This window comes from Ambystoma mexicanum, chromosome 7q (genome assembly GCF_040938575.1).
Source record: "Ambystoma mexicanum isolate Mex_15411 chromosome 7q, UKY_AmexF1_1, whole genome shotgun sequence".
Taxonomy (NCBI): domain Eukaryota; kingdom Metazoa; phylum Chordata; class Amphibia; order Caudata; family Ambystomatidae; genus Ambystoma; species Ambystoma mexicanum.
Genome location: NC_090941.1, coordinates 1,006,912,224 through 1,006,933,041, shown reverse-complemented (window position 1 = coordinate 1,006,933,041; position 20,818 = coordinate 1,006,912,224). Strand labels below are relative to the sequence as shown.

Here is a 20,818-nt window from a genome sequence, read left to right as displayed (position 1 = left end):
GAGTTATAACGTGTCACCAGACAGCCTAAACTGTATGGCGGTATCAAAATCAGCCAAGAAAAGATATGCCAATATTGCAGACAGAGAACATGAGGAGGACAGCAGCATCATAAGGGGCTTGCTGAAGGGTTTTCATTGATCCATTATACAAAAGACAATGAGAAGCTTGTTGCATAAACGAGTGGCAGGCACCACAAATCTGCCACCAGCCCTGAATTTAGGACTTGATTTAGTCTTCTCAGAACGTTGGGATGAGTATGTTCTATAATGTTGAATCTTACATTGGAGATACCTGAAGGACAAACAATGCAAACACTTAAACACCAAGCAGAGGACCTTAAAAGCAATCCTGCATGTGACCCGGAGCCAATGCAGAAATTCAATTGTCAGAAGGGAGAAATGGATTAATGTCTTGACAACACAAACTCCAGATGGACAACTGAATTCTGCATTCTCTGTGGGTGCAGGAGCTGGCATTCCGGAAGCCCAATATACAAAGCATTAGCAGAAACCAATTTAGAATTGATAAGGGAGAAAAGCAGCCTAGCATGGAAATCTTTCTCAAGGAAAGGGAGAATGTGTCAAAGAAGCAAAGGTTTGTAGGAAATCTATGTGCTTGCTTTGCAAATTTGACAATTCATGTCCAAGTAAGCTTGCCAAAAAAGCAACGTTTTTAATCTTGTTGGCACATATTGATGGGAGACGAAGTCGTAGTAGTGACGGGCAGGCTTGTGTTAAATACTGAAGCTGATTTTTGGGACCAAGTAGAATGACTTCTGCGTTGCTGGGATTAAGCTGGAGCCATTCTCCAGCACCCATTGCTACACTTCTTCCAACCAGCAGGTAACACTATTTAAATCAGAGTTAGGACTGAATTCTTTAAAATAGCACTCAGTGTCATCTGCGTACAATGTTTACAGTAATCCATAGTTGGAAAGCAGTGTGCAAATGTAAAGATTAAAAAGCAATGGGGAGTCCTGAGGAACACCCCAATTTACAACTGCGTTAGTGACCATTAACTTTGTGAAGACGAAAATTAGCTTTGTGAATATGTTCAGGAAAATCTCCCAAGATACATTCAGCTCCACTGCTACAGTGGGGGTGATTGTATCTTATTAATATTATTATAGTTCTACTTTTATCAAATGCTTTATACCAGCGAGTGTTTTCTAACCCCAGGATCAGTATTCAAACCTGTGTTACTCTGCATTGCCTCGCTTCCAAGACAAATGCATTGCCCCAGCGCTATTATTCCTTCCTAGGTCTTGGGAAGTGAATCCCTTCCACACAATCAAGACACTCCAGTGGGGTACAGAGGCAACACATCAGAAAGGATGAGCAATATAGCATACAGGGAAGTTCACAGAGTCGTATAACTCAGTTGTGGATCATTAATGTCCTTAACAGCCCACTGCATTATGATCTGTAAAAATGGTGTTGAAAACGTACAATAAAGCAAACCAACCCAGGGGGAGAGCCTGAGAATAGCCAAAGGCCGGCACCGACAACGTTTATTGTTGGAATCAATAAACCAGGCTCTTGCAGGCAACACATACATTATAAAATGAGTGTATACAGGTTGAGTACCATACTGTTTTTGCACTGATATGTCAACTGCTTAAAGGACAACAAAATAACAGTGTAAAAGGAGTGAAATACTGAGGTTCACAGCTACTTTAGAGGTTTCTGATGCAAGGTTATGTTGATTGTTGTACCTCTTTTTCCAGGTCTTTTTTTAACAAAACACTGATTTAATTGCTGACACTTTACAGAGGCAAGCTGTAATAAAATAATTCAACTTTATTAAAACATCTGACATTCACCTAGAGCTTTTAGGTATCACTTCCAGTCTTAGAAATTACAATTTGGTAAGAGCCTTTGGAAAAGTCCAGGAAAAGCCAATTAAATTGACACGGAAAAACATATACTCGCGCCGTGAAACACTTGTGTATAGGCGCGTTATAAAGACCATATCATGTCATATCATACAGTAAAGCCAATGAATAAGGAATGATCCTTTATTCTTACGAGCCAAGCATGTAGCAACATCCAGAATTGCCCAATTACTCCAACTGAAGGAGCATGTACCACTCTCTGGGAATGCTCAACAATCCTAAATAGATGTAGGAAAACATGTTGCATAGTCCAGGAAAGGTTAACTACCCTTACCAGAGGAGCATTCATCACTGTGAAGGAATGTTCATTTACCTTCAGTAGAAGAATATGTGGCAAAATCCAGAATCGGCCAATTACACCAACTCGAGGAGCATGTACCACTCACTGGGAATGCTCAACGATCCTTACTAGATGTGGGAGAATATGTTGCATAGTCCAGGAAATGTTAACTACCCTTTCTAGAGGTGCATTCATCACTCTGAAGGAATGTTCAATTACCTTAGTAGAAGAATATGTGGCAAAATCCAGAATTGGCCAATTACACCAACTCAAGGAGCATGTACCACTCACTGGGAATTCTCAACAATCCTAAATAGATGTAGGAAAACATGTTGCATAGTCCAGGAAAGGTTAACTACCCTTACCAGAGGAGCATTCATCACTGTGAAGGAATGTTCAATTACCTTCAGTAGAAGAATATGTGGCAAAATCCAGAATCGGCCAATTACACCAACTCGAGGAGCATGTACCACTCACTGGGAATGCTCAACGATCCTTACTAGATGTGGGAGAATATGTTGCATAGTCCAGGAAATGTTAACTACCCTTTCTAGAGGTGCATTCATCACTCTGAAGGAATGTTCAATTACCTTCAGTAGAAGAATATGTGGCAAAATCCAGAATTGGCCAATTACACCAACTCGAGGAGCATGTACCACTCACTGGGAATTCTCAACAATCCTAAATAGATGTAGGAAAACATGTTGCATAGTCCAGGAAAGGTAAACTACCCTTACCAGAGGAGCATTCATCACTGTGAAGGAATGTTCAATTACCTTCAGTAGAAGAATATGTGGCAAAATCCAGAATCGGCCAATTACACCAACTCGAGGAGCATGTACCACTCACTGGGAATGCTCAACGATCCTTACTAGATGTGGGAGAATATGTTGCATAGTCCAGGAAATGTTAACTACCCTTTCTAGAGGTGCATTCATCACTCTGAAGGAATGTTCAATTACCTTAGTAGAAGAATATGTGGCAAAATCCAGAATTGGCCAATTACACCAACTCGAGGAGCATGTACCACTCACTGGGAATTCTCAACAATCCTAAATAGATGTAGGAAAACATGTTGCATAGTCCAGGAAATGTTAACTACCCTTTCTAGAGGTGCATTCATCACTCTGAAGGAATGTTCAATTACCTTCAGTAGAAGAATATGTGGCAAAATCCAGAATTGGCCAATTACACCAACTCGAGGAGCATGTACCACTCACTGGGAATTCTCAACAATCCTAAATAGATGTAGGAAAACATGTTGCATAGTCCAGGAAAGGTTAACTACCCTTACCAGAGGAGCATTCATCACTGTGAAGGAATGTTCAATTACCTTCAGTAGAAGAATATGTGGCAAAATCCAGAATCGGCCAATTACACCAACTCGAGGAGCATGTACAACTCCCTGGGAATGCTCAACGATACCTTACTAGATGTGGGAGAATATGTTGCATAGTCCAGGAAATGTTAACTACCCTTTCTAGAGGTGCATTCATCACTCTGAAGGAATGTTCAATTACCTTCAGTAGAAGAATATGTGGCAAAATCCAGAATTGGCCAATTACACCAACTCGAGGAGCATGTACCACTCACTGGGAATTCTCAACAATCCTAAATAGATGTAGGAAAACATGTTGCATAGTCCAGGAAAGGTTAACTACCCTTACCAGAGGAGCATTCATCACTGTGAAGGAATGTTCAATGACCTTCAGTAGAAGAATATGTAGCAAAATCCAAGAATGGTGAATTACTAAAGGAACATGTGGAAACACCATGAATGATGAATTATCAACAATTGGAAACGTCAATAGCACAATACTCTTACTAGAGGAGAATTATCATAGTCTATGAAGGGCCAGCTATCCATACTAGAGGGCAAAGAACATGTAGCACAGTCCCTGAAGCGTCATATAGCTTTATTTATTTGGATATGGTTTGTGAAAGGCTTGGAATGATAACTTATATTACCAAGAAGAACATTCAGCAAAGTCCAGGCACGATCAAATCGCCTTATCCGATATCAAGGTGCATATCTGAATAAATGGTAATGCACATATAAGTCTGAACATTAACAGAGCAGCACACGACTCATCTATCAAATATTTCGGATGGCTCCCACAACAAAGTATTTGGTCAGTGGCATGACTGATTTTCCCCTGGGTCCTTCAATCCATGAGTGTTGTTATTAGCCAACTCATTGGTACTCACTTCGCCGACCTCGGAAGGATGAAAGGCTGGGTCAGGCCTGTATGGGTTCACATTATAATCTAGCTCTCAGTCCACTGTGCTGTGTTATCAGCTTAAAGGTGCACGGCAGCACATATCAGTCTTTGGTAAATAACCAAAACCAGAGATTAAAGTTCAGTATCAGGGAGCTCCTCGCTTTATCATTAAAGCAGGACAGAGCAACACAGATGTCTGCCTGGAGAATGCCAGAACACATTATGTTCTTGTTCAGGGTTTTCTGGTCAAACTTTCTTTTCCTGGTCTCCGCCCATTTTCAGGGTAAGTGCTTGGTCTTCTGGGTTGCACTTCTTTGCTGCTTCTCTTTCTTGTCTACGAAGAACCAGGAAAACTATTAGAAAAGATACAAAAGCCCCCACTTCAAAGGCAAGCTGCAGTCCGAGGTACCTGCGAAAACAAAAAACAAGATTGTCAAGGTACAGTAGACATGGTGAGGAAATATGATAACAAAACAAAACGAATACAATGCAATGTGCAAACTACATCTGAGCTATGTCCTCTTCTAGGGATACTATCAATCATGGAGCACATTGAGTTATGCATTGTAACATTTGAGATCACCTGTAACATGATGGCACACAGTTAAAGTTATGTAGATCTTTGTGTGCATACGCTGGCTAATGTGCTGAGTTCTTGGTAAACTTTATGGCCCTCATGATTTTTGCAGTAGTTTGGTGGTAATCTCCCAGAACTAACACCAAATGGATGTACTTTTACCGCCTCTTGGTCCTGCGGATTTACTATTGGGAGGTGCACCAGTAGGAGGTGTAAGTCCCAATTCTTTGGAGTCCATATGCTACTTGGTGATTTCGATGTAATTACCACCAGCGGTAATTCCTCCGGCAGTAATTCTGCTGATTTTGCCAATCTTTCGGCGGTAATGTGGAGGATTTCCCTCCAAAATGATGCAGGAGGTAAATCCTCCACTTCAACACCAGACTCAGTAATTAGCCAGATCGGTAAAAGTGGTGGTAATTCTGTTATCACCACTTTTTCACCAAATACAGAATGAGACACAAGTACGAGGGTGAATTTCGCAAAGATGTTTTGGGGGTGCAAAAGAATTAGGTATCCACAAATGTTCCACATAATTCTCTATTTGGATTTAGTACCACATGTCTTAACAAATGCTGGCTCTGCACGTGCTCAGGTTGCGTGTACATGCATTTAAGTGACAGAGTAGGTAAAACGGGTTCGGACCCTGATTGCCTTAATATGCAAAGTGAAAGTGGAATAGATAAACCAAGTGATCGAGAGCAGGCAATGCAAGTAAAGGTTATGCCTCCTGGTATAGCCAAGCTCACACAGAACACGATTACCTGCAAGAAAAATCCTATGCGGGTCTGCAGGAAATGTGCAAGTGCTGCTTCTATATCACAGAAATATTGCACTGGTACACGTAAGGGCAGACATTGACTGAAGAGCAACAAATATGCTTTTGATGCCTTTGCACAATAGCAAAACACTAGGATTGGGGAAAATGAATTGAGAGAATCTTGCTCGCACACGTTCAAGTTTTGTTTAGTGCCAATTCAATATGCACCATTCCAAAATGTCTATAATACCAATAATATGTTGTATTTCTTTCAGCTGTGTTACTACCGCCCTTTCAGCAAAGCATGTTCCACTCACACAGCATTTCCATGAGCAGGTTCCCTGCCAGGGATTTGCACCTCGGAAACTTTGGGGTGGAACACATAAACTGCATAGGTGCCAGTGCAATTTAGAACATACCTTTTCTATGGTTTAGCACCATTCTGGATTACATAAAGTTTTTGACCATACTGCATTTTAAGCAGTGCTTCCTCTATGTTCATGTTCGCCCAAATGTTAAAGTATGGCAGTGATCAATATGCTTTATCATTCATCCAGTGTAATCATTTTTTTTATTTGAACACAGTGCCTGCACCACAGACCTAGCACCCCTACAGAGTGTCAGCCTTTGCTTTCTTTATATCTCTGCTCCTTTCCCTTGTTTGAATCATGTTCTATTTGTTCTCCTTTTTTTGATCTCCCTTAGTCTGCATCTCCTCTCCTTCCTTTCTTTCTTTCTTTCTTTCTTTCTTTCTTTCTTTCTTTCTTTCTTTCTTTCTTTCTTTCTTTCTTTCTTTCTTTCTTTCTTTCTTTCTTTCCTTCTTTCTTTCTTTCTCACTCCTTGCTTTGTTTTTTACTTTCTTTCCTCAAGAGTGAAAGAAGGGAAGAGAAAGATAGATTGAAAAGGTGGGGGGAAGGCTGCCAAAGGTCCAGTAAGATAGCACAGTGGGTTGAGCACTTGCTGCTGAAATCTGCGTGTGATCTGCAGGTCGCACGTTTTAATTCCGGAAAGGCCAACTCAGCCTTTTATCCTTCTGAGGTCGATAAATGATGACTGACTTTGGTTGGGTGGTAACTGTACAGCACTTTGGCAAAATCGATATATAAATAACCAATCAAATCAAAGACGCTATGTCAGGGCTCGAGTCTGCAGTCTAAGCTCCTCTACCACTCGTGAATAGGATTCTTGGGTCCTGATTTACAAAGTGTTTTTCAATGGCATGGGCTTGATTTACAAAGCATTTTTCAATGAGATTGCGCCATTATGAAATGTTTTTGTAAATCAGGCACTTGGGGTCTTGTGAGTTCCAATAGGAAATACACAATTTTACCAAAGTATATTAATGTTGCAATGACAGGAACAAAGTTAGATGTTTTCTCGTTTGAGGTTTAAGGATAACCTATTGTCAAATTTGAACAGCAAGTTCCTGAGCAATTTCACTAGGGGATGTTCAATGCCAAGATGAAGTGAATAGGAAAGTAGAACACGGTGGTCAGTCATAATATCGAAAAAAAATGTCGAATTACAATAAATTTGAAAACTTAATGTTGAAAAAAAATAATCGAATTCTTTATTTTTTTATTTAAACATTTTTTTGAGGTTCTGCATGTTAAAAAAAGGTAAAAAAAATAAAATAAAAAAGGGGGGTTGGAGGGAACCCCCCCATTTCAAATAAAAAACGTATTCAAAAAGAAATTCGAATTTTTTTTTGACATTATTTTTTAGATTTTTTGACTTTCGACATTTTTGCCTTCAATTTTATGACTATAAACTGTAGAACACCACCTGAAAGAGTGGCATTGAACTTCTGTTTTATACTTGTTGCAAGACAGCTGGTTTTCTCATATCTAAGTTTGCATTTCCAGCAGGCAGAATGCCAGGTGTTTTGTCTTTATTGGGGAATATGATTGGATCATTTCTGAAATATGGGTGGACAATTGTGTATGACTGGTGTGTAGTTTGTTGAGAGATAGATGGATGCATCATCCATAGCTTCTGCCCTCACCTGGCCCAGTACCGTACAGGGGAGACGCGTTACTCACTGAGACAACCATACCACCCTTATCCCAGGCAGGTACAGCAAGACGTCGAGACATTTTAAGCTGAAGATGACAAAAGCATTCACGCTACCGTTGCAACAGTAACAAGCGCATGCACTAGATACGAAAAAATGAAGAACACATGCACTAGGTAATATATGCATTTATACATGAAATATATTAACAAGGCATCCATAAAACATGAAGACCACTAACATGATCAATGGATAAATTGAATGCAACATGAACGACATGCAAATATAGCACATTAACATAGAAACAAGAGAACAATTGGGAAGCCATCTTCCTATAAATTGAAACAGCAGCATGCTTTTAAAGGAGCAAGGGCCTCAGGACCTTAGGAAAACACAAAGAGCTGAATTCACAGAAATACAGCTCTGTGCACAATTTAGATGGTAGCTGACAATTAGTGCCAAGTTTAAAGTGAAATAAGGGAGGATGGGAATGGCGGAACAAAGGCACAAGATAGCAATTCCCTGGACGCAAGCAGGACACTCCCAGATTTTATAAGAATACAACCAGTTGTATAAGAATGCCAGCAGCCTTTGTTAGCCAGGTGCAGTAACACAGTAAGCCAAAATACTCCATGTAGAATAACTCAAGAGTGTCCCTCGAGGAAACAGAAAACAAGACACACGCTAATATTAGGTAAAATCTCAATAAATAGAAAGTCATTCCTTTTCATACATAGGGCCTCATTCCGAGATTGGTGGTAGCCATGGCACTATTTGCACCATGGCTGCCTCCAATACCGGGTCCGGCACCGGTCTTGTTCAATGGGGACTTACCGGTGCATTCCGACCCTGGAGGGACCGCTAAATCCCCATTGAACAAACCATTCCCCATTCCCACTTGAGCCCCGATAGGGCTCAATGGGAATGGGGAGGACGCTAATAACGGGCTCGCGACTAGCAAGCCCGTTATTAGCGTTCTGGTCCCTTAGCGGGACCCGTAAGGGACATGTGGTCAGACCACATGTTCCTTACGGTTCCCGCAAAGGGACCTCGGAATTGGGTGGTAAGGGATTACCGGCACCGGTCTCCTTACCGGTACCGGTAGTCCCTTACCGGCCAACTCATAATGACCCCCATAGACGTCTTGCACATGAACTATCATTAGAGAACACTGATTATTCATTAGATGCCAACATAGATAGAACACCTGAAATACACCCTAAAAACATGCACAGACACACGCTGCCCTACACATTCAAATGCAGAGGGATGGCCCAGTCTCATGGCCTGAGAATGTGGTATGGTAATTTCTTTAATAGAATAAAAGACAGTCCATGGACCTCTCTCTCTCCCTACTCTCTGGCTGGATCATATCTTGCTGACCTGTCAAGTGACAAAGTTTAGTTAGCACAAAGCCAACCTATCAAAACCATTAATGCCTGATTCATGGAAAATTTTGCATTAATTCTGCAAAAGCCATGTGCCGAGAACAACAGTGGATGAGCTTGCGTGCAGAATCAAAAATGCACGCACTACGTATTCATGGAATTTCCTGTGCTAAGTAACCGTATAGGCAAGTTGCAGCCGGAACGCCCCGACGCACCCCCGCGCAAAGCAAAAACATCCAGAACAGCTATCTGTGCATGTTCCCCCGGGCACAAATGCATGCACCCTTCAAACAGTGAATGAGGTCCCTCACAAGCAGGCCTGCATCTCGTGGACCCTGCATGGAGTCACCCAACAACATGCGTATGATTTTTCATAACTCAGGTAAAACTTGGAAAATATGTATGCGAGCCCCTGTAAACCGTTCCTGCACCATACTTCACTGCATACGCCCACCCCTAAGTACGATCGGATCCCCAGATGTGAGCATGCACCCTTCAATCCAACATGCAAACTCAACTCTGCACTGCGATTCCTATGCACAAGTGTCTGTACGCCTGCCTTTGGGAGATGGAGAAATAGAGAGATTTGCATGGGCATTTTGCAGGTGAGAGGTTGCGTGGTCAAATCCATTAATATGCTTTGTCCTGCACATTTGTAGGTGTGCTATGATAAGATAGGTTATTTATAATGTGCTTAATACCCAGAGGTTTGTAAGTGCGGACCTGGGGGTCTAACCTGTGCTGCTCTGTGTCGTCTTGCTTCCAAGGCGAGCACGTTGCCCCTGAGCTTTCCTCCTTAGACTGCCAGCGGCCCATCCCACGTAACGCTCACTTTTTCACTTGTTCTTCCTCATTTTTCAAGGTCCGTCCCCTACTCCACCCTGTGCGCAGGCCTCGCTGACGCCCAAGTCCGGTTCCATGAATCAACGAATGGGGATATGCGTGCAGATTGGGACGCAAATCCCAGATTTTCCATGCAAAAACTTCCATAGTGCCATACTGCCCATTCAGTGTTAGGCCAACTATTTGTTGTAGAAATGATATACTCTTACCTTTATCAATATAGGGGTGGTTCCAGGTGGAGCCATCAGTTTTGCATAACTCAATGAAATGTTTAACCCCTATATAATTTATATGTAGCCATACTCACTAACCAATCCCTGACCCCCCTAGGATTTGTAAACTGAGATTATGTTATTGACTCATTTTGAGTATATAAACAGTTGTTTTCTATAAACACATCCAGAGTCACAAGATTTGAATGTTTATATCCTGTCCCGTTTTATTTAAATAATAATAAAGCTGTGTGTTGCCTTGCACTTTGTCTACTCCATCATTGAGACTGACTCCAGTTCATCTGGGTCTGAGCTGGACTTTTAGGACTGCCTTAAGATATGGTAGCAGAGGATGGCTGGCTAAATGTTGTCGGATTGTCATGGAGTCCTTGCCGTATCCCTGAGGACTGCAGAGGTGACCTGTGGAGAGTGGGAGCACGTGCAACAGCTAAGGGTCAACAGAAGCCCCCTTTGGATAAAAGTCCTGTCCGGTCCCTCCAGGCCACCCCGTAGGGTGTGGAAAGTCATAGGCTGAGACAGGAGACTTGACACTGAAGACCTTTAGCAGATCTGTGGATGTAATAAAGAGAGTAAGGAAAGAAAAATATATATCTTCCAAAAAGAGTTGGAAAAGATCACGTGGTAAGCCTTGTCAAGGGGCAGTAATAAAAGATATGGATACTTTGCAGAGGCCGAGATTGCTGGTGCCTGCCTCATATTGGGAGATAACTTAGGCCTTGTAGAAGTGGATTTTGGTGTATTTGTGAAGGACGTACATTGGTGGTGTGGACCGAAGAGTGTGGTCCAGTGTCGGAGCAGTGAGGCGGGGCTGCTCTGAGTGTGAGTGGCATTTTGTGGTGGCACTCAGAAGGATCGAGGGGAGCAGTGAGGTGGGTCTACTCGGAGCGTGAGTGGCATGGTTGTGGTGCCACTCAGAAGGATTGGGGTGACACAGGAGGTGTGGTCTCAGAAAGAGACACAGAAGCATTAAGTTGTGGAGTAGTATTGTTGGGGAGGGGTGTCACAAGGAAGGAAAAAGGGGGCAAGAAGTCAAATAGAGTTTGGTGTAAGTTGTGTTGTAAATTGTTACAATGGGGGACACTCCAATCATTAATTTATGTAAGTCATCGCCCTGATTTAAGGACACAATTATTAAGCACCACACAGAGTGGGTTAAAGATACGGCAGACAAGTTGTGTATGCCCTGGCCACAAGAAGACACTCATTCAAAGACAGTACTGCAACACATGTGCACATATCTACATACAGCATGTGAGGGAAAACATTTACGGAACAGATTAGGTATACAGGAACTATGGAACATGTTCGGAGAAGAGATAGTGGAGCCAGATGCGAAGAAATTGATGCATAATCAGCATGATGAAGGTTGTATGACACACGCAGCTCCTCCTCCTATTACCCACAGTGAGGACCATTCATCTATTGCACAGGGATTATACTGATTACATGTATTAACCCCATATATGCAAATCCTACCTATAGCAGTGAAGACACTGGGCCTCATTAAAAGTTTGGCGGTAGCCTTGGAGGTAAAACCAGCAGGGTGCCGCCAAACTTGTGAATTTTCCGGCACCCGCGAATGGGCAATTACCGGGTCATTACAGCCCTGCCGGACCCGGTAATTGCCCATTCGTGGGCGCCGGAATGAAATGCTCCCCATTCCCATTTGAGCCGCATAGGGCTCAAATGGGAATGGGGAGGTCGGATGCACCGGCACCTTTCAGAATGGTGCTGTTGCATCTGACATGCTCTGCTTGCGGGTGCCGGTACGCCTGCCAGGTCAGACCAGGCAATCAGGAAGGCACCCGCAAGCAGAACTTGTAGTTTGCCGGTCCAGTAACAACGGTACCGGCAAGCTTACTGGTACCATTGTTACCGGACCGGCAAACTTATAATGAGGCCCATTATCAGTGGGGAGAAAATAAGTAGACAGAGACCACTGTCCACATGCGCAGAATATGACAAACACTGCGACTTGCAAGCGAGGTTAATGGAAGCTGAGGAAGCGGTGTAGAGAGAGAAGGGCAAGCAAGAAGACAAGGGCAAGACAACCATTCTACCAACTGAATGGACAGGAGGGCAGATAATGCTCACATTTGATGGAAAGGGCATTGATGAGTCTAAAGAGAAGGCAAAGGAAGTTGCAGGAAGAACGGTGAAGGAAGAAGAGACAAGAGTGTAGGAAGAGAGATGAAGAGAGAGAAAGAGAGTGAAGAAAGAAAAAGAGAGCTGGAGAGACAAAAGAACAAGAAGGCAAAAGTGGACAGACATGCGGTAGAAAGAGAAAGACAAAGGAAACAGGAAGAGAAGGAAAGGGAAGACAGATGAGAGGAAGACAGAGAGAGATAAAAGAAACTAAAAGAGAAAGACAGGCCAAGGAAAATAGAGGACGAGAGAGAGAAACGGCGAGGTGAGGAAAAGGAACGAGAGAAGAGCTTAGAAAGGCACTGCAAGGAAGTTGATGACATTATGAACAGCCATGTAATGTAAAATAACATGAAAGAAGGTGTTGTGCAATAGAAAAGTTGTTTACCAGACAGGAGAAGAAGGGATGTCATTAATAGAAGAGGAAGTTGGAAAATCGACCGGCAAGAGGAAGAAAGGAATATAATGGAAGAAGTGATAAGTTGAACATACAGGACAGATCATTTAGAGGATGAGGAAGATGACATGTTGTCAGAGGAGGAAGATGATGAAGAGAGTGGGGTAGAAGAGGCTACACAAGCACAGTCTACTGGTATGTGTGTAGAGAGGTAGCTTGGTCGACTTAGAGGAACTGGCAGTGAGGCCAGAAACCACTGAATATCCAAGATGCCCGAAAGTATATGCAAACAGCCTGGAAGGGAGGACGCCATATGTTAATAGACTGAGAAATTTACCAGGGTGGAAGAAGGGTAGGATGACAGATGCAGTGACAATGACAAGAGACCTGGCAGTGGTTGGTTGGGGTACTGGGGTAGCACAATTCCCCTTATTAGACAAAGTGGAAGGACTAGCACAATATATAATATGGCCACAGATAGATACAAATAACTTTGGTGGTTCATATATAATATTGACAAATTCAATTGTAGCCTTAGATTTGATATCACAACCAACCCCGTCCTACTCAAGCATCAAGCTTGGGAACTTAAAGATGTTTTAAATAGACATGCCATAACTGTTCAAAAACATAATCAGCAGAGGAACACAAATGGGAAGAACTGGAGTCCTGTTTGACACAGAGATAGTTAAAAGAAAGACACAACTGTACTGCGAGATACGGGAAATCAGTAGAAGCAATCAAATATCATTTGAAGGGAAAAAGAAACCTTAAGTATTGGCAAGAACTAAATATAAGAGTTGCTTTCGATAGCATAAATGTAGTGAACATTCAAGCAACTGGCAATATATAGTAAACTCGCTCAGGACTAAGGACTCTAAGATGTTCTGGTTTCTTTTGCTCACATTTAGAGCTGCAAAATTGAGTCTGAGGTGTGTGGTATCACTGAGAGTAATTGGGCAGCCCATATTAAGAACATGTACTGGGTCCAAACCACTTCCCAGGCTTGCCTGCTCGATGTACCCAAGATAGGCTCCCTGGTGTGGTTCCACGTAAGCCAGGCTTATAAAGCCTTAATAATCATTAAGTTAAAATCTTCCAGGGCCATTGGGCCGGATGGGCTGAGCAATAAAATGCTCCAGAACGATCCACAAAACTGGGCTGTACTCCTGAGGGGCCTGTTCTTATATGTGTGCGAGACGGGGCATTTTCCTTATACATGGCTGGAGTCTATACTTATACCAGTATATAAGAAAGGGGCACGTATTGAGCCTAATAATTATAGACTCTTGGCAATATTAGACAGCATCTCCAAGATATTCTCACGCCTATTATTGGAACTGCTCACCAGGTGGAATGATACTAATGCCATACTAGACATCACACAAACAGTCTTCAGAAAGGGCTACTGCACAAATTACTCCATATGGGTACTTTTTACTCTTATTTTTGATATGCTTCGAAATCATTAATCCAGACTCTATATCTGTTTGGTGGACTGTAGCTCTGCTTTTGACTCTGTTGATAGGGGGTGACTATGGACTAAATTGAGGGACAGGGGCCTGGATCCATCAGTGCAGTACTTTATTGAGTAGCTGCATGGTGAGACACTAGTTAGGGTAAGAATCTCACAGGAGGGGACACTTACGGAAGCATTCCTCACTAACAGAGGTCTGAAGCAGGGCTGTGTACTTGCGCCACTATTGTATAACATATATGTTTCGGCCTCTAAAGATGTACATAACTTACTCCCAAATACGGCGATAGAAAGCTACACTGTATCACATATGCCGATGACACAGTCATTTTTTACCAGATCCCAAAGTGACTGCAATGCTCACTTGACACCTTACAGGAATATGATGACCTAAACGGCCTGCGCATAAATATTGGCAAGACCAAGATCATGGTAATTGGAAAAGGGACACAACGGGGGGATGTCCACACATGATGACTGGGAAGGCCGCGTTTGTAACAAGTTCAGGTTTATAAATAACTTGGCATGAACATAACTTCAAACGTAAACGTTAGCAGCACCAGCATGCCAATGCGACCATCACGTTTGCATGGACAAAGTGGCTATCACTAAAACATTTTATTGACAGGCAAGGGGGAAGGTCTATGGAAGCCAAGCTCATGGCCTATAGAGTGTCAGTGGCCCCAGGTATATTGTATGCCTTGGAGACCTTACCGGAAGATGCGGTGCAATGGCTGAACAGGCTGGAGGGGAAATTACTTAGATCTATGCTGCGGCTACCTACAGCTGTTCCTGTGGAAGCTATTCCATTAGAGCTAGGTTTAACATCCCTCCAAACAATGTGGAAGTTGGCTGTATGTAAACTATGGGCCAGCCACACATTTCAACTGCCAAACGTAGTTTATTGGGTCTAATGAACCAACACAGCCTGAGCTTCATGCGCAGCACAAGATTCAGAGATATGCAAAGACTATTGCTGAAACACTGAAAGAACATTGGCATGAAAGGACTGCCGGGGACAATTTGCTCCCGATTTCGAAAGGAAATCAAAGAATTTTTACTGCATACAATCTATTAAACATCTAGCAAACACGCACAAATATGCGCAGTACTCGACCCAAGGAATGAACATAAATACAACACAGGAATACCTAGTTAAATTACACATACCTCCACTTGTACGCTTTATATTGATCCTACAACTAGAAATACTGCTGGTATATGCAAATACAGGGGCATGGCAAGGCATAGCCAGGGATAAGTGTTTATGTTGCTTTTGTGAACAAGCAGTGTTGCTCTTTGCAAGTTAAATAAAAGGTTTAAAAAAAAGCAGTAGAAACATCTTGGCATCAGCTGACACAATGCAAAACATTTGTCAGAGCATATGAAAAAGGCTGCCACGAAACACGTAACTATACATCTGATCAGTTTTGGAGCACCCTGTATGGAGCAAACTCAATGGTAGTTTCAGCAGCTGCGTACCATGTATGGTTGCTGGTAAAAAAAACAATTGGATAATATAAGTGGGCAACCTGCTGTTAATAGCAGGAACTGCAGAAGTATAGACCTATACCCAATGTTATCCGAGGAACATGACTGAAATCTTAGCAAATGTATTTTATATTACTGTACTGTATTAGTGATTTATTGCAGTTTTTAGTGTATTTAAACTTGATATGAACACATCTTCTACTATGAACATTTTATGTGAGATTTTTCTATGTGTCTCTTTTTTATACTCTTTAATGTGTCATTATGTTTTAGCGTAAAGGTCAATGTGACCAAAGACACTTAATAACATTTTTTAAAAATAACTTGATCAATAAACGACCATTGCTTACAGTAGGGGCAGGGAAGTGGATTAATGAGTTTGAGAGAATGACAGCTGGTATGAAGCTGGCTGTGGGTGACATAAAAAGTCTGTTTGTCGCCATATTGGGCGAACAATCAGAGGACATTTGGAAATGGGCAGGGTATTGTGGGTTGACAGCCCAAAACACAAAACATGACGCAGCATCTTTTCAATAATTGTAAGGCAGAGGTTTGGAGGGCCCTTAGAATACAATACCCAGACACATTAGATATGTGTGAAATCATGACATGGAAAATGGAGCCAGGCAAAGACGCTGCTGCATATACACAGGACATTCAGGAGAAATGGGGACGATGAACTAGGGAACAAGGGGACAAAAAACTCACAATTCATATTCACGTTTTGAGTCAGGGACTCACGAAGAGGTACATATACAATTAAAGACAATTGTGGGGATCAAGGCAAAACCATGCTCCGAGATACAATTGAATATTGTTCATCATTGTAGATTGAAACAAGAGTAGGACAGAAAGAAATTTGAGGAAAGAAAGATTGAGGAAGCAACTGTAGGGGAGCATGTGGACATGTTATCCTGAGCTCCCATCCCCTCATCTCCATCATATTGGAACAGTAGGGGAAGAGCCTTATGTGGGATACCAGGTCATCCGAATACTGCATCGAGTGTATGAGAGACGATATGCACTCAGACAACCATATTGTATCTACCCTCGCACTGAGAGGGTGGAAGGATGTCTGCACACACCATTGGACATCATATAGCTATAAGTGAAATCTGACAAGACTAGAGTGATGTCATAGACAAAAGAAACTGAGACTTACTCAAACAATATGAAAATACTCAAAGAATAAGGATTGAAATTAAGTAACAAGAGAAACATGTAATTTAGTATGAAGAAATCATATATTCAAAGAAGATAAAGTAACCTGATGATTATTAAATATATACATGCTGAAACACCAGGTGGATGAGACATATAGAAGGTTGTTGCATAGGAAATCATAACGTGGCTAAAGCAGCCAATATGGAAAGATGGACGTCGGACTCGTATTAAAACCATTCAAGCTACCTCAGAGACAGACAAGGGCTGCAGAATCAGTAGATGCTAAAAAAAACATCTTCATTTGATGAATAAGGAGGAGTCTATTGGCCTGGGATCAAGGTTGCTACTTCAAGGAATAATTGCAAGGCACATGGGGAATCAAAAGGATAAGCAATGTATGTAAGACATATTTCTCTTAGATTAAGCAAAGGAGAAAACATCTGCAGGAGCCAAGTATAAGACAATTAAAGATGCAGAAAACCCATGTAAGATGGCGTGAGCAAGTCTCTAGAGGCCAGGAAGCGTAATCACTGCCAATTTAATTTAATTAAATAGCAGTAAATAGAAGGTTGATATGGAACCATTTGTGGTCTCCTCACAAGTGATTCAGAAGTTGAAAACAAGGGCTATTCATTAACCCCAAATGAAGATAATAGTGTGCCTATACTCTCTTGAATGTCCCAGAGCATAGATCAGGCTTTGAGGTCAACTACAAAGGAGAAGCCTTGGGTTGGGGCCTGACTGATGAGAGACTATGGACTAACTGGGAAAGTGGGGAGTAGTCTGACGTTGCTTGCAGCACGTGAGTTTTGTTTTGTTTACGTTCTGCTATCGAGTCGAAAGTCCAAGGTTGGTAAAGCATGCCAACCAATCAGAGGGTCTATGTAGCAACATGCTATACAATGTTGCAAAGACCAACCTGCTGCCATTCTTCCCTTATAATTAGTATTATACATATTTAGAGGAAGTTTGAGGCGTGCCCACCAGATAAGGGGCAGCCAATGAAATGATTAACACTTATATATATTATAGTACATATGTTCCCTTAACCAATCCCTCCCTTCAATAGGTTTTAGTTTGCCACATAGGATGACATTACAGATGACATATTTCGAGGTATAAAACCTTTGTATATTCTCATTTGTGTGTGAATTATTGCTTGATATTCGCCAGATTGCCCTTTTTTTATTTCTATGCTGTTAACAAAATAGTACTTTGGCATATTGTTTGAGTCTGTCTGGTTATTTGTGTCTGAGATCATTATTGGTAATTCCACATAGCACAGGAGATGCTTCAAGGTGCAAGAGCACACATTATTGTAAAAGAAATCATCGACATTGATAATGGAAGGAGCTATATTAACGAATGTGGGGGAAAACAATGCTGGAGGTACAACAGGCGCTTCCAGGGCCAAATATAAATCTTGCAGGACGAGGGGAACATAATTATTACCCCCAAGGAAAATGGTTTGCACTCAGAGGCAGAGGGTTCAAATTCCAAACTCTGCAAGGAGGAAGGTTTGATGGAGGGCTTAAGGGAGGGCAACCACAATTTGGAGGACCACCACAACAGTGTTGTACATGTGGCAAAATGTAGGTGAGGGATACAACAGAGAAATACAACAGAATTGGCAACCAGTTCACTTAAGAGGTGGGCTGCCGCTGGACTTGTGATTTTTTCCGGCACCTGGCTTCACGGAATTACCGGGGTATTCTGACCCCAGCGTTTGGGAAGTCAGGCGCTGGAAACTTGGTATTCCCCATTCCCATTTGATAATGTGCCGGTGCCACCATCACTGACTGTGGGCGGGTGCCATTCCGCCCGCCAGGTCAGACCTGGTTGGTGGGAAGGAATCCGGGCCGCACACTTTTACTCTGCCGGTCCGGTAACAATGGTGCTGGTAAGGGGATTATACGTTCTACCCCAGGGACTCACTATGTGAATGCACAATAATTCATAAATCCATTCAATGGTCAGAAAGCACTAAGAGGGGTGCCACTAAACCTGGAAGTGTTCTTTTAAGGAGTACACATATTATTAGCATGACTTCCAAGAATACAGGACAAAATATTGAGGTTACCCGCAGAGTTTTTGTTTCTCCCAGAAGTACCCACGGGCGTGGCAGAAGGGCAGATAAATGCAAATGAGCTGGAAGCAGCAATAGTAAGAGAGGAGAGAGTAATGTTGCATGGGATAGACAACTAAGGAGTAAATCGGCGCACAGTAATAGTGCTTGACGAGGTACACTGACTGAATTGACATATAAAGAATTGTTTACAGACCAGAACTCAGATGAAGAAGTGATGTTTAGCATGAGTCTTAAATATTAGTCACAAATTGAGGACTGGGAGATTTCCCAGAGAATGTCATTAGTCCGGAAAGTACCATATTGTCTTCAAGAAGATTTGGTACACGTACCAAGCTCTCTATGGACCAGCAGTCCATATGATGTGGGACTATTAAAAGGAGTTGGGGCAGTCAAAATTAAACTAAATAAGAGGGCTATTTTCTCACGAGTAAAACAGTATCCCATGTCAAAGGAAGCTGATGAAGGTATCTATGAAACTATTGCCATCTAGGTACGACTGGGGATATTAGTGCCTTCAGAATCCACATGCAACACAGCTGTGTACCTGATTGAAAAGGCGGCAGGAGGGTCATGGAGGTTCATACAGGATCTACGGTCCTGAATAATATTGTTGAAGCATGATATTATGCAACATCCCATCCAAAACTAAATATTTTACAGAGATTGATTTAGAGAAAGCCTTCTACTCAATTCCCTGGCATACTGATTCTTATTACGTGACTGTGTTCACTTACCATGGGATTCGACTGCAACACACCTGTTTACTCCAGGGGTACTGTTAATCACCCAAGTATTGCATATGGATGTAGGAAATGTGCAACTTGACAGTGCAGTCATCCAATATGTGGATGACATATTGGTATGTAGCACCATGGTGAAAGAGTGCAGGAGAGTCAGTGAAGCTGATGGCAGTATTGGCAGACAAAAGCAACAAAGTGGACAAAGATAAATTACAATATTACCAGGAGTAGGTTCTATAGATAGGTCAGCTAATATCAAAAGAAGGGAAGAAGGTGACACCTGAAAGAGCAGAAGCATTCATGAAAACATTCAGGTCAGGGAGTGTGAAAGAATTACAGCAATTACTAGGCCTTTGCAATTGGTGCAGGGCATGGGTATTTGACTACAGCATCTGCCTATGATGTTACATCATCCTCTTTAAAGACTGCTGGGTCTGTGGCCATTTCTGACATTACATCTTATTTTTCACTTTCAAACGTTATTTGTATTAGAAAGTCCCAAATGTCAAAGATGGCTGACCCGACCGTAAGGGGTTTGACTATTGTCCTGAGGAACATTATACAAAGTCCTGGCCTGGCTACATCAAAGAGTGGGTCAAAGTTGTATTAGAACACAGGACCTGAGAGTGCTTTGCAGGGAGAACATTAACAATTCGTGTTCTATGGGAGATACAGATTACATTGTTATAGGATGCGGTCAAATTAACTTCAGAGCCAATGTAAAAACCTGCATAACATGTTATCCCATACCAAGATGAGAATTATTCTGGATTGACCTCTTTGTTTAATTTGTAGGAACCATGGACGTTTGTTCTGGCTTCTAATTACTGGTTGATTGTGCTTTTCATTCATTATATATTATGCATGTCTTAATGTATGTTTTGTCAGCACACTGAGGCCTATGCGCACGTTGCGCTTATATAAGAAATCAATACAAATACAAATATGTCAGACCGTTTTTAAAAGGATTGAAAGGAGCACAGAGACAAAAGCGGCACAGCATGGATAGGTGAGATGATAGATGCCTTTGATGAGTTGCAGCTCGCAACAAGCACAGCACTTGGTCTAATGAAGGTGGGGGCTGGTCGTGTTTTTAATATTAT

At 42.1% G+C, this 20,818-nt stretch overlaps 1 protein-coding gene across 1 annotated transcript in view; it reads right to left on the bottom strand.

The window, feature by feature from the left end:
- Positions 1 to 1,780: 1,780 nt before the first annotated feature.
- The window catches only part of SLCO2B1 (solute carrier organic anion transporter family member 2B1), a 770,532-nt gene continuing 751,494 nt past the window's right edge, over positions 1,781 to 20,818 (bottom strand). Inside the window, exon 16 of the mRNA XM_069640200.1 lies at positions 1,781 to 4,806. Within this exon, the coding sequence (XP_069496301.1) occupies positions 4,644 to 4,806 (163 nt within the window). The 3' untranslated portion in view covers positions 1,781 to 4,643. The remainder of the gene's footprint in view (positions 4,807 to 20,818) is intronic.